General features: G+C 37.9%; 4 protein-coding genes across 15 annotated transcripts in view; 2 read left to right on the top strand and 2 right to left on the bottom strand.

The window, feature by feature from the left end:
• The window catches only part of LOC105690719 (death-associated inhibitor of apoptosis 1), a 9,509-nt gene extending 3,010 nt beyond the window's left edge, over window positions 1-6,499 (top strand). For 4 of the 6 annotated variants that reach the window (XM_012408763.3, XM_048656569.1, XM_012408764.3 and 1 more), the window contains 2 exons: window positions 3,143-4,057; window positions 4,150-6,499. In XM_012408763.3, coding sequence (XP_012264186.1) covers window positions 3,209-4,057; window positions 4,150-4,491 — 1,191 coding nt within the window. In that variant the 5' untranslated portion in view covers window positions 3,143-3,208 and the 3' untranslated portion in view covers window positions 4,492-6,499. Of the gene's footprint in view, window positions 1-1,039; window positions 2,096-2,245; window positions 3,062-3,142; window positions 4,058-4,149 lie in introns of those variants that run through there. The other 2 variants (XM_012408762.3, XM_012408766.3) reach the window with 2 other exon arrangements.
• LOC105690713 (DNA mismatch repair protein Msh2) lies at window positions 3,879-19,946 on the bottom strand. 2 transcript variants are annotated; one of them, XR_001103305.3, is made up of 16 exons: window positions 19,805-19,946; window positions 19,678-19,727; window positions 11,676-11,799; window positions 11,286-11,542; window positions 11,017-11,184; window positions 10,745-10,933; window positions 10,239-10,633; window positions 9,909-10,123; window positions 9,514-9,831; window positions 9,229-9,450; window positions 8,880-9,112; window positions 8,725-8,816; window positions 8,386-8,608; window positions 8,212-8,304; window positions 7,914-8,134; window positions 3,879-4,106 (listed from the first exon to the last, which is right to left on the bottom strand). XR_001103305.3 is itself a non-coding variant. In XM_012408755.3 (15 exons), the coding sequence occupies exons 1-15, from the start codon at window positions 19,836-19,838 to the stop codon at window positions 7,979-7,981; spliced, it is 2,769 nt and encodes a 922-aa protein (XP_012264178.2). In that variant the 5' UTR covers window positions 19,839-19,946; the 3' UTR covers window positions 5,755-7,978. The 2 variants fall into 2 exon arrangements, 1 of the variants encoding a protein (XP_012264178.2); XM_012408755.3 differs by lacking the exon at window positions 3,879-4,106 and having other exon boundaries at window positions 5,755-8,134.
• On the top strand, window positions 13,384-19,485 carry LOC105690712 (filaggrin-2-like). Of its 3 annotated transcripts, none has more exons than XM_048656562.1 (3): window positions 13,384-13,538; window positions 14,157-15,970; window positions 16,496-19,485. In XM_048656562.1, exons 2-3 carry the CDS (start codon window positions 14,173-14,175, stop codon window positions 19,030-19,032), a joined length of 4,335 nt encoding a protein of 1,444 aa, XP_048512519.1. In that variant the 5' UTR covers window positions 13,384-13,538; window positions 14,157-14,172; the 3' UTR covers window positions 19,033-19,485. The 3 variants fall into 3 exon arrangements, with proteins under 3 accessions (XP_048512519.1, XP_048512518.1, XP_025602987.2); XM_048656561.1 differs by having other exon boundaries at window positions 14,157-16,513; window positions 16,682-19,485; XM_025747202.2 differs by having other exon boundaries at window positions 14,157-19,485.
• Window positions 19,887-25,135, bottom strand: LOC105690715 (protein Son). Of its 4 annotated transcripts, XM_048656566.1 has the most exons (14): window positions 25,093-25,135; window positions 24,610-24,894; window positions 24,129-24,503; window positions 23,289-24,015; window positions 23,060-23,211; window positions 22,847-22,992; window positions 22,680-22,788; window positions 22,388-22,602; window positions 22,202-22,312; window positions 22,023-22,136; window positions 20,817-21,045; window positions 20,590-20,705; window positions 20,341-20,513; window positions 19,887-20,027 (listed from the first exon to the last, which is right to left on the bottom strand). In XM_048656566.1, the coding sequence occupies exons 1-13, from the start codon at window positions 25,118-25,120 to the stop codon at window positions 20,400-20,402; spliced, it is 2,721 nt and encodes a 906-aa protein (XP_048512523.1). In that variant the 5' UTR covers window positions 25,121-25,135; the 3' UTR covers window positions 19,887-20,027; window positions 20,341-20,399. The 4 variants fall into 4 exon arrangements, with proteins under 4 accessions (XP_048512523.1, XP_012264179.2, XP_048512522.1 ...); XM_012408756.3 differs by having other exon boundaries at window positions 24,610-25,105; XM_048656565.1 differs by having other exon boundaries at window positions 19,890-20,027; window positions 20,355-20,513; window positions 24,610-25,105.

The raw sequence follows: 25,135 nt of genomic DNA, 5'->3' as shown, positions 1-25,135 counted from the left end.
TACCGTGATAATTGGTAATCGTGATCACATGCGCCATGCCAGCCATCTGCACAAAGTTCGTAGTCCGTTCAGCTGCTCAGATCTCTCGTTCTTTCTCTCTCCTCATCCTGCTTTTTCCTTTTCTGATCCGTTTCTTTTTTGCTCCTTCTTTTCTCTTCTCATTATTCATCTATTTCTGCCAGGGCAAAAACTGACCGACTCGAAAATGATGAATAAACTTCCTGCAAAAGACAGATAAAAGTTATTCACCGAGTTTACGAATGGACATTTGAATACGCACTTGTACATACATACCCTACAAATATCAGATAAACCAATGGTATGCGAGGAATTGACTATACATATAAGTATGGGACGTTCCATGTCAAGTCGACCAGCTCCTCTTTTCATTTTTGTCATTCTTTCAGGTGATAATACACCGTCTTTGAAACCTCAAAAGAATTTTTGTTCATCATTTTCTTCCAAAACTGCGGATCTGAAATCTTGAACGTCCTGTATTCTGTGGTATCCCAATTTTCCGGGAGTTGCGTCTATCGCCTGAAAAAAATAGAAGGAAAAAGGATCATTGAGGGTCAGGAAATGGTCGCATAGCGTGGAATACTCCATATACATGAACGCACACGCACGCACATCTTTTCACATTTAAACTCATACAGTCATCCATTTCCTCTCACTACAAGTAAATGTACATTCAGAGTGTTCGAGCACTCTACATCCTGTTACATCTACAGGGTGGTTATGAATTAACTTAAAACTTTCGAATACGAGGTTGCATCAAAGAGTTTTGTCAGACCAAGTCCTACTTTTAAGGTTTCTGGAGTGACAGCAGTATGTCTATAATATGGAATGCTGATGAATTCTCAAACGAGAAATTCAATTTATTGTATTCAGGTGAATTCCTTTGAGGCTGTTATTCTTCCCAGCAGGTCATTTTTAGTGGTATTCAGGACCGAATTGCGGTTTCAAAATGGTTGAATATAATTTCTTAGTATTGGTGCAGCAGCTGAGGGTCGGAAGGAAAGGTCTGCTTTAAAGTCAAGGTAGAAACAAAATTATAAAGGATCACATCTTTTTCAACCAAATATCTGCTTCATCGACGAACTAGCATCGCAATAAGAAATTAATGTCTTATAAAAGTTTGACCAAGACAGTATATGTTAATTATTTTGTTTTCTTCAAGTAATATAATCAAATGTTCATATGGCTGTATCGAAATTCAAGGGGATAGCTCAATTGAAACGGCGTCAAAGAATCAAAGTTGCGATGGATGAGATTTTGAAATCCACGAAGCAGAGAGCGGTTGATGATTGCAAAAGTTTGTAAATTAGAAAAAGTCTAGGTATACCTAATAACTCAGCCTGAATATTTTGACCTCTATTTGATTCTTTCATGGAATTCTCCTGGTTTTTCATTTCTCAATCGAATTACGTTGACGTTCCCAACTTCAACCTGAGGTACAAGAATAAGAGAATAGAATAGACGACTAAAATGAAAGAAAAAAAGACTCCGTGGGAGTCTAGGCCTGGGTAAAAATTGAGATTGTTAGCAGGAGCAACGTGGAGCTCGAGCAGCTCATTCCATTCCATTCCGTTCCATAATCCATTCTAAACTAACGTGGCAACGTCGCGTCGGAGTAGATCGAAAGCTGCTTGCTAGTTTAGTAAACTGGTGTGTGAGAGCGAGGCCTGGTAGGTTGTATGAAAACACGTTTGTGACGTGTATTCTTATCCTACTACAATCCACTACTACACACTACTACGAATAGCTCGTATTCATCCTCACTTAAAAACTCCTGTGCCTGCTGCGCTGCTGCAATGTGAACGGCAACGCAGGCAGCCCACTCCCCAGGGCCGACGATGGCAGCAGTTGTTTCGGTCCGCAAACGACCCGTTCCGTCTCTTGCCCTTTGCCTGTTCACGACGAGTCGGTTCTGCGCCGTCGTTCAAGTCCGTAAACCCAAATCCGTTACAACGTCGTTTCGTGAAGGGTATATCAGTGATATTTCATACAAGTCTCCAATATGGCAGTACTCGAAATCGCCATCATATGTGTTGCTTCTGAACTCTGTATTTGAAAAAAACAACAAATTTTAATCGTGAGTTCTAGTGTTATTACATTGCACGGCAGTCTACGTTTCCAATTACAATTAACCCGATTATAATTGAAACTTATTCAAATCAATTTTGGTAAATATTCGGGGGGAATATTCCTCTTCGTGTCGAATGGTGACGGTATTATTGTAGCGACTTCCCTTCTGAATCAGTATTCGTATTTCGAAGTATATGCCTACAAGCTGCTGTCAGAAAGAAAGAAAGAAAAAAGCCAAGCTTGATATCGAATTACGATGGCGGTTCATGAGATTCTATCCATATAATTCACAATCAAGTAAAGCTTAGATTCAGTAACTTTTCCTTACTTTGTGAACCACAGGAAATGTTTTCACCACAGATATCACCGCAATAATATATTGCTGCAATGAAGTTCAAAAGCCAATAGGCTACTCATCATTCTTTGTAGAAACACTTGAGTCAGACAAAAAAAAATAAAATGCTTAAAAAAAACTTCCCCACCTTTGCTGCTCGTATTGTCAGCAGTTTGAATATAAACACGCTATTTGCTGATAGCTTTCGTATACCTTCTCACCTCAATAAATCCGAGCATTTTTTTTTCTCTTGTTAGATGGTCTAACTGGAAATCAAAGGTGGGACATCGAAATATTCCATACTGTAGCTGTTGCTAAGTTCTATGATTTTTTTTTCTAGTCATCGGCAACATGACATGGTGTTTGAAATAACTGCGGCATTACTTTGATATGGCTGTATATGATAAGATTATACACAATTGACAAAGAAACTTGTTGTTATCATTGAAATTCTATGATCCAGATTCTCTTGGGTTTTATAAATACTCTAGAGAATCCGTGTCTGAGCAGAGTTTAAGGATATCCAAGTATGAGATCACAACTTTACATCTCTATTCACTAAGCAAACAGGGGGCGCCTTCTAGCACATGGAAAACTATTTGACAAACATATATTTGAAGAAACCAAAATTCTAATAGCGTAATAAGAAATGATTTGAATGTTGATTTTAAATTGTGTTTGATAGTCTGATGAATATTTTTTCTTCTCTTTTGTTTCCAGGCTTGATAGCTATTCAAGAAACACATCCAAGTATCATCACATCGCAGAGTAATAAGCACATTTGAAATGACAGACTATTGCCAAGCACGTTACAACGGATATCCGGGAATCAACTTCGCTTCAGCATATAGAGAACCACAACAGCAGAGATATCCTTCGCTACCAATTCATGTTGATGTAACGGACAACCCTAATACCATTTACCGTTTTGAGTCTGAACGATTACGGAGCTTTGAAAATTGGCCAGTTCCATTTTTGGATCCTAAAAAAGTAGCAGAGGCTGGCTTCTACTATACACAAGAAGGAGATAAAGTGAGATGTTTTGAATGTAGGATCCAAATATGCAAGTGGGTTGAAGGGGACGACCCTCAATTCGAGCATCAGAGGTGGTCAGACAGGTGTAGGTTTGTGAGGAAAATACCATGTGGAAACGTACCTATCGGTGCTAATCCAGAGGATGTTCCCACGCCTGTCTCAAGACCCAGAGATGTGTGCGGGCCGTACGAAACAGATGTGAGAACCGGATCCGAATTCAGTCCCAGCTCATTCTCACCATCAAACCTTCAAAATTTGAGTACAGCTACCCTTGGAAGTTGGGGTCTCAGTATACCAAAAGAGCCCTCACATCCGCGATATGCTAGTCGTGATGCAAGACTAAGAACTTTTGAGTTGTGGCCAAAATCTATGAAACAAACAAAAGAAGAGTTGGCTGATGCTGGATTTTTTTACACCGGTAAAGGCGATCAAACTCTTTGTTATCACTGTGGCGGAGGACTCAAAGATTGGGAGCCTGTTGATAAACCATGGGAGCAGCATGCACTTTGGTTTTCAAAGTGTTACTACCTTCTTACAGTTAAAGGACAAGCATTTGTCGATGAGGTCAAGGGGCTCTCGGTACAACATCCATCCGTTCAGGTAATTATAATTGATTGTTCTTTCACATAGTCATTTGTCAATCATGGACCTAAAAGAGTAAAAAAAAAATTTCCAATATTTCTTTATTCTAGGATACACAAAATCTAAATCTACCCAACTACATAAAAAAAGTTGAACGGCCTGTAGAAGATATGATTGTAGAAGCTTGCCCGAGCATTGAAAATAAGCCATGTACGAGCAGTCAAGGTCCTTTTGTGAACGGAAGACGCAAGAGTATAGACAGTGCGTATGGTTCCCAAGAGTCGTCCGAAGACAATGCAAGATTGTGTAAAATTTGTTTTGCCGAGGAATTGGGAGTGGTATTTCTGCCGTGTGGACATATGGTAGCCTGTGTCAAGTGTGCCCCAAGTCTAACTACATGTGCGGTATGTCGCGAGCCCTTCACAATGACTGTACGAGCTATTATTTCATAGCTTTCCAATAAAACAAATTCCTTCTTGGCGCATAAATGCGTTACCAGACATGACTCTTCGTATCGCACTAGCCAGGAGGCACAAGTGGTCACGGTTTGAAAACCTTTTGTGGGGAATCAGTTTCAAAATAAATTTTTAGGTTGACTCTAGGTCTTGTTATCGGAAGTAAAAAAATATTCCGAGGCTGAATACCTTGCCTTGGAGAACAACGTCCAGGGTTTTATTTTATTTTGTAGTCGACTTTGTCATCTTCATAATTATTATATTTTTTGTTCTTTCAATTTCATTCTTATTTTTCATTTTCCTCAATTTTCTTCAACTCTTTGAAAGTTGGACTTCAGAAATTTGAGACTCATGCTCACAGTGTACATAGTTGTTGTGTGTATCGCTTATTTGAAATATACTATAGAGTATGGTTTTTAGCAAATACCATCATTTGAATTCTTAAAAATTGTGCCCCTGGCTAAATGTTGCTGATTTTGGAGGTGCACGGACTAACATAAAATACTAGTATCTAACCACCGAACAAAAATGAAACTGAACACTCGCTTTACGCTTCGAGAAATAATTGACACCTAATTAATTTTGTAATGTACGCGGTTTGTTGGCAGGTAATGAAAAGAAATAATAATAATGCCGCTTATCTTTCAAGATCATCACATTATGTGCAAACCCAAGTTCAAAATTACTGTTACAAAAAAAAGAGAAAAAGGAGCTGCAATCATTAATTTTTTTTTTTTAATTTTGACAAAATGTTAGTCTGAATGGTATTATTTCTATTTCAAAACATTGGCAAACGTGACATAGTCTAGTCACCACCATTCTGTTGATATGAATAGAGTACAGTGATCTCACGAGTGATATATTGTAATTATTAGCGACCCTACAATATAAACTCTTACAAGAAAAAAATAAATAAAATGAATGATAAATAAACAGCAACATCAGAATATAAATGATAAAAAAAGTAGGAAAATAAAATAAACAAGTGTTCATAGATCTGCTCGTGAAGTACCTAACATGTATTTTTTCGTTCTTTTTTTTTTGCATAGCTTTTGTATTTAGCAGAAGCAAAGCGGCATTGGTGAACTTTTGTTTATATATTTTTGTATATTATCACCAATTATCATAAGATAATTAATTCAGTTCAACTCAAGTAATTCGTGGTATAACTTTAGTGAACATCAGATACTTTTTCACCCAATGTAAATTGGTTGATTAAGAGATTTTAGGATTTCATTGATAATATATCAGTTAATGTGCTATCAAAAAATGCGTTTTTTTTCAACGGTTTTCATACTTTCCTCGTATTTTTTTTTCTTTTTCTAATTCATTTCTGCTTAGATCCATAAAACGAATCAGTTCAGGGGTATGAACCTCTGTATTATGTGAGGACATGAGAATACAGGCGTGGAATATTTGTTTTTATTAAATGGAAACGAGATTCTTTTCTTTTTTTTTTAATTGGATTATTTTATATTTATATATGAAATAATTATCATTTTAATCAGTAAGAAGTAGCGTAGCAAGTATGAGCATTTTTTCTGAATATCCAAGATTTATAAAAAAAAGTAATCTAGCAATTTTTCATTTTATGAATAGATCAGTGAAATGTTATCATCAAATCGTACCGCCAAGAAAATGTTTTCAAATTATTTCATTTTATTAGAATAACAAATTACGTTTTCTTATGGAGACTTACCCCAACAACTGGCGTGAGGCAGTATTATTAATACGATATGATTGATGTAATAATTTTTGTAAGATATAGAAACCGATTTAAAGATCCAAATGAAATCTATTCTCTTATATGCATTTTTTTTTGTTTTTTTTTCGTCATTATCTAACCACCCTTTTACTGTAATTAAAATGTATATCCTAATTATATCATCTCGAATAATATACGCGAATAAGAAAAAAAAATTTTACTGGTATAATTATATTTAAAAAACAACAAAAAATGATAATAATAATTAATACGCAAATAAATGAATAATAAAAATGGGAATTATGAAGTCTTTTTCATTTCCATATCAATCTACAGTCCTCTCCCGAGTTATAATTTTTTCTTTATTTTCAGGGAAATTTATTAAGCCGTTATTTCTGTTCACTTTTATCATTGACCTTAGCTTGTTATCTTCGCTAGAAGTTTCATCTCAAGTTATTAAACTTCGGACAAACTAACCGCGTATACTTGGATTGTAATATCGCTTTGCGGTGAATGGAAAATGTTTCACTCTGCAGAAGACCTCTGGCATTCCGGCGTCAGTTTGATTTTTTTATCATTTTTATTTTATTTCATTTTTTTTCAGGGCATAAAGCTGACCAAACCAGTATGCAGCATCATAACTGGTTTGGTTGGCCCTTAGCTGCATTCCATTCCCACGAAGGGCGTAGGCTTCCCACAGAGAAGTTTAACCTGTGATCTCATCGGGCACAAGGAATTCATTCAGAGTAATAGAAACAGATCATTTGCGCTGGCCTATGAATGCTCTCCTTATTCATTCATTGTTATTAATTTCAATATCAAACTCTTCATCGGTTTATAGACTGTCTCCAAGCAATTATTTAACAACCAGGCGTAACGACGCGGTTTTTCTTGCTTTTTTTCTCTTTACTTTGATCAAGAACAGTAACGCTAATCGTTGTAATCTATAAGAATTTCAAGTAGCTCTGGAATAACAACACTTTTATTGGGCACGAAAAAAAATTAAACAAAAAAAACCCCTGCCAAAGAATAAATAAGGCGAATGCAAGTATGTACAGTCCGGTTGAAGCTTCAAAGTTCAGTGGATTGCAACAAAGATTTTAGAAAGTCGGTATCTTGGCGTTTGAGTAAACTTCATTTGTAATTTTTCTCATTTTTGTATTTTATCAATGCCTCTTTTTTCAAAAATGTTGAATGTGTATGACGATGGACTACTGAGAAAATTCAGTCGATAGCTCAGTAGGCGGTCTTATCAATCGCAGATCGTTGATTTTGTTTTCAATGAGTCTTTGTTGGAATTGCAGATACGTGCTTTAATCATTGAGAATAGTTACCCTATCTATTCTCAATGCTTTAATTACCACAATAAAAACGTGGGAGAATTGGGTTCAATGTTAGTATGATAAAATATTGTAAGAAATGGCGCATTTCAATTTCGAACAATCACATCAATGGTATTGTCACGAATTTTCAGAAAACATGAGCATAGATTTACAGTTGCATAAAAAAATATAGAAAGAGAAAAACGTTTATACATCGTGACGCTTAAAATTAATTATCACATGGTAGTTAATACTGAGGGACAACGCGCTGACAGTTTTAAATCGATCAGTACACGCTATTGAAAAATAATGATGACGAAGAAAGTCAAACTGCGGAATTGTGGGGATAAAACGAAAGCAATAAAGAAAAATGATAATTGGTTTTGTCTTACTTTCTTTCACGTGCCATCCTCCTGCACAGCTTGCGTGGAATATCAAGTGTCTGATATCGACGGTTTTATGACACTGATAACAAGGCGTTTATGTAAGGGTTGTTGTGAGAAAGAACTTCGCTTTTGTACTCCTGAATTTTGCTCGCTATTTCAGACTCTGGTGACGACAAATCCAGCGCTTTGCATTTGGCTGAAAATTCAGAGATCAGCTTTTCGCCGTCCTGAAATAATATAAATCCAGTCAGATTAGATTTTATTCCTGAAAACACTAGACACGGCCCAGACGAATTAAACATACTTGTATTATTTTTCTTTTGCTCTCTGGATTTTTGGAACCTTCAAAATCTACTTTCTGATCATTTTCCAACTCTCTTAGTTTCTTTTCAGCAACCTTTAAACGAAAAAAAATGCGTATGTAGTACAAATTTATGCATCTCTCCACGTAATGATGTGAAATTGATTCTGACATCACCTTAACAATATCATGTGGAAAATTCGCCATCTTAGCAACGTGTATTCCAAAACTTTGATCGCAAACTCCTGGCTTAACTCTATAAAGTAGGGTGAGTTTATTGTCCCCAACAATTGCTGTGACGTGCATATTTTTCACAGTAGGTACATCGTCGGCTAGTCTAGTAATTTCGTGGAAATGTGTAGCGAAGAGGCAATAAGGCTTGAGTTCCCTAGCTAAATGACTGAGGAATGAATACAAACACATTACATAATGTATAACATATTACCTCCTGCGGACTTTTTGCTAAGAGAATTTGATATAAGAATGATTTATAGCGTACTAAGTACGCATACTCACTCCGCTATAGCCCAAGCTATTCCACAACCCTCGTAAGTTGAAGTTCCCCGACCAAGTTCATCTATTATTACGAGAGAGTCGCAAGTCGCGGTCTGGACAAAGGGAAAAAAAAATTATAATCATGTCACAATGAAGTCTTCAGAAGTAAGACACACCCTTAAAATGGCTGCTGTTTCAATCATCTCAGTCATGAATGTCGAGAGTCCTTTGGTTGGAGAATCATCGGCTCCGACTCTGGCCAAAATACAGTCGAGTATTGAAATCGTAGCCTTTTCGCATGGTACAAAACACCCGATATGAGCCAACAGAGCAACAACTCCCGTGGTTCTTATGTACGTACTTTTTCCGCCCATATTCGGACCCGTTATTATATTGACCGTGCATTCACCTTTGAACAAAATAGTATTAAAAAAAAATGAACAAAATAATGACAAGTCCGGGACGCAATCACAGATATACGTCGCACATGATTTTTTCTAAGAAATATTGGTAACGGCGTAATACCTCTCTTGAAATTCACGTCATTAGCTATGAAATCTACTCCCTCCTGGAGTTCCATGCACGGGTGTCTTGCTTGAATTAAAGATAATTCACCATTTTCGCTCGGGCAAATATTCGGACGTACGTAAGCCTTTGGAGCATTTGCCGATGCTAAAGCAAACGCGGTAAGGACGTCTAGTCTAGCTGATACAGATCCGATCGAATGAATTGGCCCCGTGTATCCAGCTGGAAATAAATTACATGAGTAATCAAATTTGAGCCTCTTTTTTCTTATAAACTCGTACAAACCTGCTATTTTAATAATCTCTGCAACGACAGACTTTTGTTGTTGGAAGTACTGGTCTCTAACGCTAATAAATTCTTCGTTGAGGTTTGTGAGTTTCTGGTTGGTGAATCTGACCCCGGCTTTGTTGGAATCTATGGTCGTGTACCCCTTCTTATTTCTCAAAGCCTTTTCTTCTTTTAATGTTATTCTAAAGTAGTATCCAATCTGTTGGTTTGATTCTATTTTGAGTGTCTTTCCCGCATCGAGCGATAGGTCTTGCGCCACTTTATTAATTTGGGACTGTATCTCTTCTTCCATTTCTGTCATTTTCAATTTGAGCTCTGAAAAAGCAGCGACACGATTATCATAGATTCATTCGCAGACACAACAATAATCAGATGAATCGATGTACACGTACCTTGCAACTCTTTATCGAACTCTGGTTTCACCATGTAATCACCTTTCTCTGCAGCATCCAAGTCGATGGTCTGTTCAACCATTTGTTGATACTTATCCATATCAGAAGCAAGCTCTCTCAAAGGATCTATTATCATGGCAGTCATCGCTGCTCCACATTGTGAGTTCGATAATCGTTCGGCGAGCACTGGCAACACTGATACGCAGGAATGGATCCTGCAAACCAAATAGGTAATTCCAAGATCTCTCTATCATCACATCTTTTGTAGGAATGGATGAAATGAAAGTGTGCAGAAAACATGAGAGTTTTACCACTGAAGAGAGTCCTCACCTGCAACAGTCTTGCAATGTTGCTTTATTCTTTGCCAACTTTTTGGCAAGTTGTTGACAATCTGGTATACGCCTCAGATGATCTTCCATTAAAGAAGTTCGTAATTCGTTATCCTTTACCAATGCTTCAACAATATCATGACGCTCCTTAATTAGTGCGATATCTCGTAGCGGTTGTCTCACCCATTGTGCGATCAGTCGATGACCTTGAGGTGTACGGCATCGATCCAGCAGATTCAAAATACAATTCGGAGCGCCGGTATTCGACACTGACGGAGCGTCGCCGCGTGGCTCAATATTCAGCGCTCGCACCGCAGCCGCATCTAATCTGACGAAACGGGACTGTTCTAATTGTTTCACCTCGAACTGATTTACGTTTCCTTCGTCCGAAGTAAGCTGGAAATGACAGAATTCGTTGTCAAACAGTCCGGCGAGCTTTTAGAGATTTGAAAAAGTTCAGATCGACGGTAGAGACGAAAACAAACTATCAACAAAATTCGTACTCACTTCAAGATATTTGATAATCGCTGCAGTACCTGCCATAGCAACTTTTAAGTTCATTTCGACAAGTGTCTGGGCATTTCTTTGCTGACCCTTTTTGAAGCGGAGGAGTGTATTCATATCTTGAACAATTGAATCGGTTGAGAAATCACTTTTCTTTCTCAGTGTAACCATGACATTACTTCGCTCCATTATCTGTGTCAAACCGTAAATTGATGATGAGGAATAAAAATTGGACTTGTGCTGTGAAAACAATGTAATTACTAGTGAAGTTTTACCTGTTTCAAAGTATTGAATTCCGTACTTCCTTCTCCTTGAATTAACAAGCATTCCTTAGGCCCAAAGGAAATTACGAGCGCCTCTAAATTTGAGAATAAATCATCGTCAGAAAATTCACACACAGAGATCAAACGTTCTACCACATCCACACAGCTCACTCCAACGATCTGTAGGGATTGAATTTTATTTTATGAATTACGGCAAACGGGCTTTTTTTTTCTTTATCATTTTAGGTATACTAAAGTTATCGTAACACGTTATATCTCACCCTTTTTTTTGCCTCCCCTCCGAGTTTTATAGCAATGACGGAGGTGCCAACAGCAATGTCATTGTTACTGAATAAAATCTCCTCGAATTGTGCCAAATTTCCTGGTGAACCTTTGTATTCCAGGATCCAATCTTGATTTTTGGCAGATCCTTGATTAACGAATACTTCCACTCTGTACTGTTTAACTAACAGCAGATCCCGGATAAATGACTCAAAATTGGATTTGCTCAATATCAATCCTTCCGTCTTGTATGGCTCTGTAAAAGAAAATAATATATTCCCAGTAAGGGTGAAACCTTCATGATTTCTTCGAAAGTCTGAGTGAAATATTGTTGCCAAAAAAACCGATCAACATGTAAACTATATTTATCTTGAGAAAGAAATCCTTACCAGCACCAAGAATTTTACAAACTGAAGTTGTTTTGAAGATCTCTTTAGCCGCGAACAAAGCATCGCTTCCATGTAATGTGTAGTAATCTGTTCTATTGAAGAACCTTATTGTAGTGGATGGTTTCTGGAATGAAACAAAAACAGATTTCTAATTATTGCCTTTTATAACATTAATTGTAACGTTATCCGATGACAGTTTGGGCCAAAGAGATGTCCTGAGCCAATGGAATGCCTTAGTAATACTGATCTTATTCAATTGGAAATAAAGTGAAACAAAATTGTCCTTGACTGAATTTAGTAATTCGCAAAACTCATTGATTGTTGATTGAGAACTTGAGAGCTACTTCATTAGCTGATAACAACGTTTTCTGGGAAATTGAACCTTGACACATATCTCCAAGCTTGGAATTATCAATAGGTCACCGGGTGGTAGGTCAGATTAACGTAGTATGTGCCTGAGTAACAGTTTTGCGGAAATCCCAATATCGAAAGACGCATGCAACTTATTTGTACAAGTACTGCTCGACTCATATTTCCAAAAAACGATTACAATTAGCATAGAACGGTCTCCACAAAACTGTCAATTGAATCTGTCCCAAGGATATTTTACATTGATCATAAAATCAGCAGATATATTAGCTTGAAGTCCCCAAATGAAAGGAACATTATGTTACAGAATTCAAAAGTTTAATATCATCCATGATACACTGTGCGTAATAAAATATCTCCACATTACGTTAGTCACTAATTATAATTTATTGCGCTACAAAACTCATAGGGATCATCATAAATGGGATGTTTAAAACTAATTAACTGCATTTTCAAGATATAATGTACATGGCACATCACATGTAATTGCTAAGAAATGAATAATGAAAATTCAAAGATATGTGAACATTGTTGTTCTGAAATATGGAGTTTGAGTGATAATAGAAAACAGGGGGGGAATATCACATAAAAATCAATACGTAAATGAAGATGGTAAAAGGTGAATTACATTAGAATGAAAAAAAAAGATTCAATTGGAATTGGTAACGATTCTCAGTAGAACTGCAACTAAAGTGACTTATTAAATCCATATTTGGAAACTCGTTCTCCAATGATAATCATCTCTATATTAATATTGATGCGCTATTCTATAAATGAAGAATGCGAATAAGGAGGAAATTAATCACAGCAAGGTTTATTTATAAAAATTAGCAATGTATCACAGAAATCGTCATCTATGCACATCGTCATCTTGTGGTGGCGGCTGTAATAACTCAGTGAATCTCTCAAGGACACAACTTTTCTCATTACCACACGATTCAGGGTCAAATCATGAGTCGACACTAGCAGCAAAACTTGACCTTGAACTTCAGATTCTCTAACAAGGATGCAAGACACTGTTTATCCAAAATTGAACAGCTTAATTCAAGAGTGAGTATGGTACGAAGATCTTCCTTCATTTGAACCTTGGAGAGATTTTTTGGTCAGAAGAAAAGTAGACCAACGTTCGGGATTAATGGGAATTTTGGATTGACAGTGTTTTCCGCGAAATAGTTAACGACCTGCAAATATCCTTGATCCAATATATTCGAACTGTTGTGAATTATACGCCGACATTTGATAAAGAAACAAAAATGATTACGTTAAGTAAACAAGAGGATAAGAGAAGACGTCTAAGAAATGAACGGATTTTCTGTGTATAATGACGATGGAGAACCTTCTGTAAGCCCAAGATATAAAGAGGGGGAGATCCGCATATAGGGAAACGCCGGTTACTGCTACAGCTAATAATCTGCACATTGTTTCGGTGCAAACATCCACAGTAGACTGATTAAAAGTCTCCGCAAAAGAGGCACTTTGGGCTGTCGTAATAAGGTATTTCAAATTCTAACTATTTGTAAGTTTAATATACATAAATGTTCTTGATTTTCTACACTCTCAGATCAATCAGTGTTATAAATCTAAAGATTTTCAATCAATGATCGTGTTAGTGAAACATGTGTAGTTCAATTATAAATTGCCCAAGAATATTGAGTTTTTTGAACTCCATTAGTATTCCTGGGATTGATTGTAAAAATTTTAAACTTCTTTTTCTGCGCTTCTTTTTCAGTCAGTGAACTGTACTGGATTTAGTTCATTCTGGTGCATACTTTTAGTGGATTATTGTATGGTTTCATATTTATACCCTAAAGCAAGTTGAACCAGAACACCCCATTGAAAGCATCTCCCATCAATCGAAATGAATGAAATTACTCAGAAGATATTAACAACTAACCGATTTGATGTTTTTTTGGATTGATCTTTGTTTTCTCTGAATAATCTAAAATGTGTATTTGAATAGAAAAAAATGCTCCTAATGTTGCTCTCACATATGGCTATATCGATGATAAATTTCGAACGCTGCTGTATCATTGAATCTGATCAGAAAGTATTAAAATAAGCTCATTGACATGCGATAACGTTTTGAAAATGATGAAATTGTTGAACTTTCAGAGGTCAAAGCTCAAGCATGGCTCCCGCTGTGGTGGGGATTTTCATTATCTCACTATTAGCTGAATCGTATTCTGCTCCATATCGGTGTCTGGATTGCCAAACAATCAATCGACACAGTGATTATCGAACAAGTAGCGGATCTGGCAGATGGGTCGATCAAGACAAATCGGAAGCTCTTACCGGGTCTCAAAATTGGTCAAACTTTGATGATTTGAGACCTGGAAACTGGACGGATGTTAATAATTACAGAACGCCTGATGGCCATGGCCAAGTTTTTGAAGAACAAGGCCAACGTGTCGAAGGAGGGAAGAGGCTCAAGTTTTATAGGAGAAACTATACTTCTACCTACAGTAGTGGTGGAAACATCGGTGACCTCGGAATACCTGATTTGGGAGGTTTTGATTCCTGGGACAGAAGCAGACAGTCAGAGAACCAGGGTGGTTTTTCTCAGGGGCAACGTTCAACTTATGATGAATCTGTCACACGAGAGAATTCCTATGGCTCACATGGCTCTCAGCAATCTTTGGAGGGATTTGACAGCCAACAAAGTGGCTCATTCCGTGGTCAACAAAATCGTGGAAGCAGCAGCCGTCGTGGAGAAAATGCATCAAGATTCAACGGTCAATCTGTGGAACGTTATCGGGATCTTCAAAGGACAAATCAATTTGCAAATAGGGAATCTGAATTGTCTTCACTAGATCAACGGAGACCAGGCAATTGGACCGAGGTTGATACTTACAGAACCGACGGTGGTCGCGGTCAAGTTCACGAAGAACAAGGACAGTTTGTTACAGGACCAAAGAGAGTCCGTTTCTACAGAAAGAATTACACCTCAAGCTACACTTCCGATGGTAGCACATTGCCCACTAATCTAGAATTTACTGGCCAGGATGATTTTGAAAGACAATTTCAACTGGCACAAAGACAATTCGACAGCACAGTAAGCGGTAATCATAGATCTTCTCAAGGATCAGTAACGGACAACTACGCACAACGAACTTCCGGCCATCATGTTAATGGTTTAAATACTCAGCAAACTGAACAGTATGCAAGGGGATTTGAAAATCAACATATCTCTGATGGATTGGTTAGAGGGAATGAATACGGTCACAATAACGGATATGATAATCGAAGAACACATGGCATGATAACACAAGAATCGGTAAACACTAGACCCATTTATACCGGATCAGAGACACGACAATCTTATTACAACCGTCTTACGCAGTCGGAACAAGCAGAATATAGACGTGTATATGGAACTGAGGGTTTGGACCAAGACCAAATAGCACAGGGTAATGTAAATAATGCCCAACAGTCTTATCACACTGGATCATATGACGCTGGGGTGCGACCAGGCCAATTACATCATTATGACCAATTGCAATATACATCGGGGTCGACTCATCACCCCCAGGTTGATAGTTCTCAATATCTCAGTAGTAGTCAAGGAATTCAAAGAACGCAGAACACAAACTTTGATCAAACGAGGAATAGAAATTATGGTGGGTCTCAGAGAGTTCAATCGGGACAACTGATAACGCATGGAATTGATTTGGGTCAAATTGCTCAAGGTTTTGATTGTACGGACAGTGGAAATGGTTTTTCAACGTACGAAGAATCACATTATCATAAAGTCAATAGACGCGATGAAGAGTCTGAAAGCTTGTCTCAACAAACGGAAGATCTTACGCAACAAACCGAGGATCTTACACAGCAAACACAAGACTTTGGGCAGGAAGCTTTGTGGAAACCTAGTAGATTAGAAATTCAGAGCCAGCATACTGAGGATCTAACTCAACAAACAGAAGATCTCACCCAACACACGCAGGATCTTACACAACAATCTCAAGACTTTGGGCGAGAAGCTTCATGGAAACCTGGTCGATTAGAAATTCAAAGCCAGCAAACTGAGGATCTGACTCAACATTCACAGGATCTGACACAACAAACAGAGGACCTTACCCAACAAACACAAGATTTTGGGCAAGAAGCTTCATGGAAACCTGGTCGATTAGAAATTCAAAGCCAGCAAACTGAGGATCTGACTCAACATACGCAGGATCTGACACAACAAAGAGAAGACCTCACACAACAAAGCCAAGACCTTACCCAACAAACAGAAGACTTTGGGCAAGAAGCTTCATGGAAATCTGGTCGTTTAGAAATTCAAAGCCAGCAAATTGAGGCATTAACGCAACAAATGGAAGATCTATCCCAACAAACAGAACATCTATCTCAACACACCCGAGATCTCACTCATCAAATACAAGACTTTGGGCAGGAAGCTTTGTGGAAACCTGGTAAATTAGAAATCGAAAGTCAGCAGAGTGAGGATTTAACTCAACAAACAGAAGATCTGACTCAACAATCACAAGATCTAAGTCAACATACACAGGATCTTACCCAACAAACACAAGACTTTGGGCAAGAAGCTTCGTGGAAACCTGGTAAACTCGAAATCGAAAGTCAACAGACCGAGGATTTAACTCAACAAACAGAAGATCTGACGCAACAAACAGAAGATCTGACTCAACATACGCAGGATCTCACGCAACAATCACAAGATCTAAGTCAACATACACAGGATCTTACCCAACAAACACAAGATTTTGGACAAGAAGCTTCGTGGAAACCTGGTAAACTCGAAATCGAAAGTCAACAGACCGAGGATTTAACTCAACAAACGGAGGATCTAACTCAACAAATAGAAGATCTTACACAACAAACGCAGGATCTCACGCAACAAACCCAAGACTTTGGGCAAGAAGATGCGTGGAAACCTGGTACATTAGAAATCGAAAGTCAGCAGAGTGGGGATTTAACTCGACAAACAGAAGATCTGACTCAACAAACAGAAGATCTTACTCAACAAACACAAGATTTTGGACAAGAAGCTTCGTGGAAACCTGGTAAATTAGAAATCGAAAGTCAGCAGAGTGAGGATTTAACTCAACAAACAGAAGATCTCACCCAACAAACGCAGGATCTTACACAACAAACGCAGGATCTCATGCAACGAACCCAAGACTTTGGACAAGAAGATTCGTGGAAACCTGGTACATTAGAAATCGAAAGTCAGCAGAGTGAGGATTTAACTCAACAAGCAGAAGATCTGACTCAACAAACAGAAGATCTTACTCAACAAACTCAAGATTTTGGACAAGAAGCTTCGTGGAAACCTGGTAAATTAGAAATCGAAAGTCAGCAGAGTGAGGATTTAACTCAACAAACAGAAGATCTGACTCAACAAGTAGAAGATCTCACCCAACAAACGCAGGATCTTACACAACAAACGCAGGATCTCACCCAACAAACACAAGACTTTGGGCAAGAAGATTCGTGGAAACCTGATAAATTAGAAATCGAAAGTCAGCAGAGTGAGGATTTAACTCAACAAACAGAAGATCTGACTCAACATACGCAGGATCTCACGCAACAAACGGAGGACCTTACCCAACAAACACAAGACTTTGGGCATGAAGATTCGTGGAAACCTGGTGAATTAGAAATCGAAAGTCAGCAGAGTGAGGATTTAACTCAACGAACAGAGGACCTCACTCAACAAACAGAAGATCTCACTCAACAAACAGAAGATTTAACGCAACAAATAGTATATCTAACTCAACAAACAGAGGATCTCACGCAGCAAACTCAAGACTTTGGACAAGAAGCTTTGTGGAAACCTGGTAAATTAGAAATCGAAAGTCAGCAGAGTGAGGATTTAACTCAACAAACGGAAGATCTGACTCAACACACACAGGATTTTACACAACAAACGGAGGATCTAACTCAACAGAAAGAAGATCTTACACAACAAACGCAGGATCTCACGCAACAAACCCAAGACTTTGGGCAAGAAGATGCGTGGAAACCTGGTACATTAGAAATCGAAAGTCAGCAGAGTGAGGATTTAACTCAACAAACAGAAGATCTGACCCAACAAACAGAAGATCTAACTCAACAAACTGAAGATCTGACCCAGAAAACAGACAGCTTTGACCAACATAATCAAAATATTAATCAAGGAATCGAGTTTGGGAACCATCAAACACATGTTCACCCTACTCAAATTATCAGTGAAGCCTCAAAGCCTGCACCAAAACCAAAACGTGTCCGACCTGGCCTTCCACATCCCACTGAACAGCTTGATGTAGTGCTCGAAGGGCCGAGTGGACCTGATGATACAGTGCAAAATCTAAGGGAAACTGTGGTGCCTCCGAGAATAACCAGAGGTGATCAACCTGTTGATGACAATCTTACGGAACTGGCAGAAGATCAAACAGAAATCAGACTTCGACCATCGCCAACTGTTCAAGAAATTCAACCTTGGAATAGCTATCAAACTACAAGTCAAACTAACCATAAAAGACTTCCTGCAACTAAAGGAGGTAGACGAAAGGCTCGTCCTTCCCACTGGTATCCTAGTTTAGGTAACCAACCTATTCAAGAACCCAAGATAGTTGCTCAACGAATAGTAGCACAGGAGTCGTCAAGTCAAAATGACAAAGATGTGCCTGTTGAGATTGGAACTAGGCTTCTAGAGGCATACGGAGCTAATGGACCTTATGACAGAGACCATCATCCGGATATATTTAATGCTGCAAAACCAAATCCTAGTGCAACTTTCAAACCTGTCGGCGATAGGGACCCTTGGGATATTCGTGAAAGGCCTGACATTGTTCCAGAAGTGATAACAGTGAGAACTACTACCACAACAACAACAACAACAACAACAACAACAACAACAACACCCCCACCTCCACCTCCTGAACCAGAGACAACTGAAGCTCCTAGTTTCTGGCGTAGAATCGGAAATAAGTTCACCGATACCATAGATAAAGCCAAGGAGAAGGCAAAAGAATTGTTTGGCTAATTAACTTATTTCAAGCTATCCATTCTTTCATTGAGTCAAATATTCATCGTAGTCATACCCATTCACAGATAACATCTGGGTGCAAGAATTTATGTGCAATCCTCTAATGGCAGTACCAAATAATCCAAGGCAATATTGTACAATAACATATAAAAAAGGCTTTGCCAAGCTGCTAAATGATAAAGGCGAGAAGGTCTTGACCTCAAACTTTTGTAAAAATAGATGGTTTATAAAACACCCTCAATTCAAGATTGTAGTAATCCGGAGAATCTGGTCCATATGTGTTTCATAAGTCAGATGATTTCTAATCATAAGTATAAGAAAAAATTTTGATATTGAATGTTCAAACATAATAGTATTACCCCGTTCATATTCATGTCATCATCAGGTAAAAAATTTGAGCAACTATAATTTACACCTACGTAAATAAATAAAATATTTTTATAAAACTGACAAGAAATTCTAATTATTTCTCCAAGTAACAAAAAATGTATGAATGAGTAATATTTTACTGAGAATTGTTTGAGTAAGAATAATCATTTATAGCAAATAGACCAGGATTCTAAACTCTTCATCGACAGTCAAATACAAAGAGAATGTTAAAAGATAATTATAATTTAAGGATCGACTGAATGATTCGTTTACCTCTGGGAGATTTTTGAAGAACCTGATAAAGCTCTGCTGAGTTGCATTATCTGAAAATGAAAACGAAAAAAATTAAGTTGGGACTGCATGAACGTTGGTTATGTGTAGAACTTTGAATATCACAAACCCATGGTAAATTGTTGATTAGGTTGAACAGCCATTTTATTGGATTATGAAAAATTCTCTAATGGATCACGAATCAATATCTTCTTCAATTTTCAATCATGAAAACAGCTTAGTAAAAGAAATGTGGGATTCCACTAAACGGCGCAAATCACTAGCAGCAAATGACGTTTGAGCGGGAAAATTAGTCGGTAACCTGTAACCTCTACTTCCGCTGTGGAGGACTCCTGCGTAGTGAAATCAGTATATCAATTTAATGAAAAAGTCTTGTACTGTCCAAATTTATATTAATTACACACACTGTCAAAAAAGTATCAACAAAAAAAAGTAAATAGTAGTGGTATTCATTTGATATGTGAAAATCTCAAATATTGGGATAGACATTTGACGTTTTCCGCGCTTCTGCCGCGATACGATCACGCAATTTGAATCAAATGGGATTGTAATGTCCAGATTAGTGGCGCTGAAAAGTGTTTCGAATCTACGTAGCTTGTAACTACATCATAAATATTTCACCAAAAATTATTTTATTTTATAAACCTGGTTTTATATACATTATACACCACTGTGTAAGTAATGATGAAGCAATAGACTGTAAATCACGTCGTCAGCAGTCCTATGGTCTGTAAACATATTTGAGCTGCCTCCGCTTTTGCCTGCTTCTTATTTGGACTGGCAACGCTGGGTTTGTATTCTATTCCATTAACTTTGACCTGTTTCGATGAAATTGTTATTTGAAAATGATGGGGCTCTGTTTTCTCATTTTTCAATAGTTTGACAACTTTTTACCTTGAACAAAAAGTTCTTTCTATGATCCGGCCCACATTCAAAACACAATTCGTAGACAGGAGCTTCAAACTTTCTCTTCGAGCAATATTCGCCTAGTAACGAAACTGGATGTTTTCCTGAAAAGGCATAAAAAATATGCTCTCGATCACCAATCCTTGCACTCATTTTTCAAATATATTCTACTTTGGACAGAATTTTTGCAAAGCGAAAATGGTCCCACTTTTCACCTTCAAGAGTCTTGATTGTCGGAACAACCGGCTTAGCTGTTTTTCCAATTCGCGTTCCAACATCTTGATCAGAGATTAGTCCCCGTTTGTCAAGTTTTACTTCTAGTTGTAATGGCACTAAAGTACCTTCCTTGTTTTTACCAAGACCTTCTCCTGGTCGCCATCCCATTTTTTGCAGTAACGCCATCCCCATTCCACCAGAAACGGGTTGCGCAGTTAACAATTGATCCTAAATAATTAATTAAGGCCAAAGTTCTAAATAGGATTACAAATATCCACGAATTGCTACCTAAGAAATTTTCACGACGACCTTGCAATACACAACGACGAATTAGGAAATACTGGTACGAGTGTATACGTCACGTGAATATGGTCCATAAATGTCCCAACAGAAATTTACATATCTTCAAACACTTTCGTATATGTATCTACTCGCATAGGTTTAACCTACACCTCTGTATATCCTGCTGTAGATCGCGGACAAGGATCAATTTGTATTTGAACAATACTTACCAAAAAAAAGATCAACGAGCATCAGGCAGCCGAGGTTGTTGCTTCTCCAATGTAGCTAAGTGCCTGTAACAAACCCTCAGGTGGATACAGACCAGTGCTAATTTAGCCCAGCTAATCACTTGTTCATTTCAAACAAAACTATTTTATTTAATTAATTTTTTCGAAACTACTAGATGAAAAGCTGGAGATTAGTTAGCAATGACCCCACAGGAACAAGTTGCCAGTGTCACATACATACTATATTCCTTGTCAAAGTGTGTCCGCGCTTTTCCTAAATCTGAATTTTTAAAGTAAGCTTTTATACTAGCGATATTAGGCAACTATATTCTTGTGTCCGTGCAGAAACAGAATCCACCTCTACTCAAGAAGTGGTCTGTGCCTGCATCACAGTCTCCGCTAGACCACAGTCCTGCATCGTGAATGGTCTAGATGGAGACTGTACCTGAAAACTTGTTATAGGCAATTTTCATAACTTGAAACACTCGATACCATTGAACGGTGGCCCAAAACTATGATATTATAAGTTGCCAGTAAACTTCAGGAGCAATTAATTGTAGAATTGAGCACATTTGACTGAATAATCTTCCGACAATTTCAATCAAACCTATCGTATCAAGGCCCAACCTGATTTATCGGCTCTAGAATCGAAGGACTGTGCTAAAGGAAGAAAATAAAGATAATGGATGATGTTACCTTGCGGGCCCACGCTTGATAGCCTGCAGCTAGTTCAGAGGCTGAGAGCACTTTTACTCCAGTGCTGCCAGTGAACTGACCCGGCATCTGTTTACTTTCAGCCCATGTTTTCATCTGAAACATAGTTGAATTCATATCTATTTTTTTTATAAGTTTGAAAGTACGATAATTAAACTCACCCCGCTTTGAGCTCTGTACATTTCACTCAATGCTTGTACGTCGTTTGGATTTTCTCTGAGTTTTCGCATTGCTGCCAATCTTTGAGATACAATGCAGCCAATGTCGACATTCTGATACAAAAAAAATAAATAATCAATAACAAAAACAATACCAACCAAATTTTGTATCTTTTTCTTTTAACAAACCTCCAACGATGGAGCAGATGTGAATACAGGCACCTGAGGTGCAGGAACAGGTACAGTGGCAGGCTTAGGCGCAGCGACAGGCACAGGTACGTGAACAGGCTGAGATATAGGCGCAGGTGGTGGCATTATTGCAAGAGGTGCCCGGGGGATTACAGGTGGGACAGATGTCTTCTTTGGTTCAGGTTCCTTAGGATTTACAGGCACCCATTCATTCTCTGGATTCCCAAATTGAATGAATTACATTTTTTAATGTATAACAGAATCGATTTAGCTTTTGCTGATCGAATTTTACCGGTTTTTCTATGGTGCTGCCCACTGGATACTGGGAACTGTAGCCGTAGTTGGTTTGAGGATTCCGCTGTCTTTTCTTGGAATGTTTTTGTTGGCAATTGTTTAGCATCCTGAAACAGTAATTTATTGTTAAAATAAAAGTTACCCGTTTCAACATTGGTAACGTACCCGAATATTCATAATAATGGAGTTCGGTCTATCCTTGACGAGAAATGGATGGTGAAAGCCTTTTTCAGAACCACTACCATCGTCATCTGATGAAATACTAGAAAGTTCTCCCAAGGCTTCAGATCTTGAAAGAGATTTGCAGAAATCTGTGTTCCAGGAATTAGATTATTGACATTAATTCTCTTATAAGAAAAAGATTTGAATTACAGTCACCTGTAAGCTCGTCAACACTCTTGCCCCCTGCCTGTATGGCTGCAATGGCTTTATCTTGTTGTGCCAATGGAAGCGTGCCTTGCTGGATCATGTTTATAGCATTCTTTCTTGCAATCTCTAAAAGTTTCTTCTTATCGATTTCTATTCTCTCTCTGAAATAAGTCATTCAATGCAACCGATTATGATATCGAATTTTTAAACTCTATATTTCTATCGGAATGTTACTAACTTTCTTTCTTTACTTCTAGTGCGCCCGCGATTATTTCGTCTGTCCCTACTTCTTTCTCGACTCCTGCTTCTATATCTATCCTTCTCTCCATCTCTGGTAACTTTTCGTTGATCTCTGCCTTGCTCTCTTTCCCATCTGTCTCTACTCCTCTCCCTCTCCTTCCTGTCTCTACTTCTTTCCCGAGATATGTCCTGACCATTACTTCTGCTACGTTGAGATCTGGAATGCGTTTTTGACTTAGATCTTCTTCTGTCACGAGATTCGCTTCTCCGGCTATATTTGTCATCGTAGTCTTTGTCATTTGTATTTTTTCGAACTTGATCCCTGTGCTCTCTGTTACTTCTGTGATGATTTTTGCCATTTCTGATCTTGGATTTTTTTAATTCCTCTAATCTCTTTTTCTCCTTTTCCTTTAAAATCATTCGCAGATCATCTCTAGGTATTTTTTCGTGTTGCTGCGTTCTTAATATCGGACTGGGTGTCCTGATATTTGATCTATTTGACTCTGGACTTATTGAGGATGCCCCATGTCTGTGAATTCGTGATGGACTTGGACTCAATGTCGGCGTTCTATTATTTCCACTACTATCCGACAACTCTCCATCTTCCATGCGCGCCGCCTTTTCTTTTGCCTTATTCTCAACCTCCTTGACAACTTTGCTGTACACTACACTGTGCTTTAAATCTTTGATTAGTATTCTCCCTGGAGCTACAGGCTTTGGAGTTTCTAGAAAAAAAAATTATCTCTCAACAAGATTATCAGTGTACAAAATTTTTAATAGTATCTCAGGGTAATCATGATGGCCTAACACAAATGAATTTTTCAATTTTCATGCATACCAAGAAATTTTGAGATGACGTCTTCCGAAGCATCATCTGTTACTCTGCTATCGATAAAAGGCAATTGTGGATATGCAGGGATTACAGCAATTTTTTTTTCCAGTGGAATCTTTGGTGAGTCTGGCTCTTTTTTAACTGATAGATTCCGCTCAATTTCGAAAACTGTTTCTTCAGATTCTTTTCTAAGGGCAATGTCAAAACTATCCTCCCTGTCTTTATTTCCAATATTGAAGCTTTCTCCGATATCATCAATGCTTGCATCTAATTTTTGTACTTTGGAATTATGCTCCTCCGATTCAGAGGACCTACTAGAAGTTGATCCCGGCTGACGTTTGGACTTCTTCTTATGTTTCTTTCGCTTCTTGATTCCTGAAACTTGAGTTGATCTTTGTGAGAACCAGAAATCTTGTGGCACAACTTATGGGTAAAAATCATAATCATTAAATAAAGTCCAGTTTAATTTTTCAACTGGATATCTTACCATCTTCAGTGTCATTGCTTTCGCTTTCGGAGGAATTCTTTTTCCCTTTCTTCTTATGTTTCTTATCTTTGTGCTTATGTTTCTTTTTTGTTTTCTTTTTTTTTTGCTTATCTGGCTTCTCTTTTTTCACCTTACTACAAAGTGCTGTTTCTGTTGGCTCGCCATCACTCTCTGGTGAAACAATCCCCTCATCGGCATCAAAAGTACTAAAAAGTTCTGTTAGAATTTCATTCGATGACTTCTCTGGCAGTCCAGGCTCTGGCTTTATTTTGACTGCATCTACACCTACATGGGTTATTAAATTTGCTATATCAAATAAATCTGCCATAGATTCAGTCAACTTAAAACGCAGACTTTTCTATTCTGGCACCCAAAATCAGGCTAAAATCACAAATTTCAAATGTCAAATTCACTTCACTATTCAATTTGTCACAAATGAAAAACATTAGTCAGTTATAACCATGAGACAATCTAGGAGGTTACAATCGAATATTCCTGTTGTTCCATTCATCTTTGCTGTATTAAA

The sequence above is a fragment of the Athalia rosae genome, chromosome 6 (genome assembly GCF_917208135.1).
Source record: "Athalia rosae chromosome 6, iyAthRosa1.1, whole genome shotgun sequence".
Lineage (NCBI taxonomy): Eukaryota > Metazoa > Arthropoda > Insecta > Hymenoptera > Athaliidae > Athalia > Athalia rosae.
This window is presented reverse-complemented; position numbering and strand designations above follow the sequence as displayed.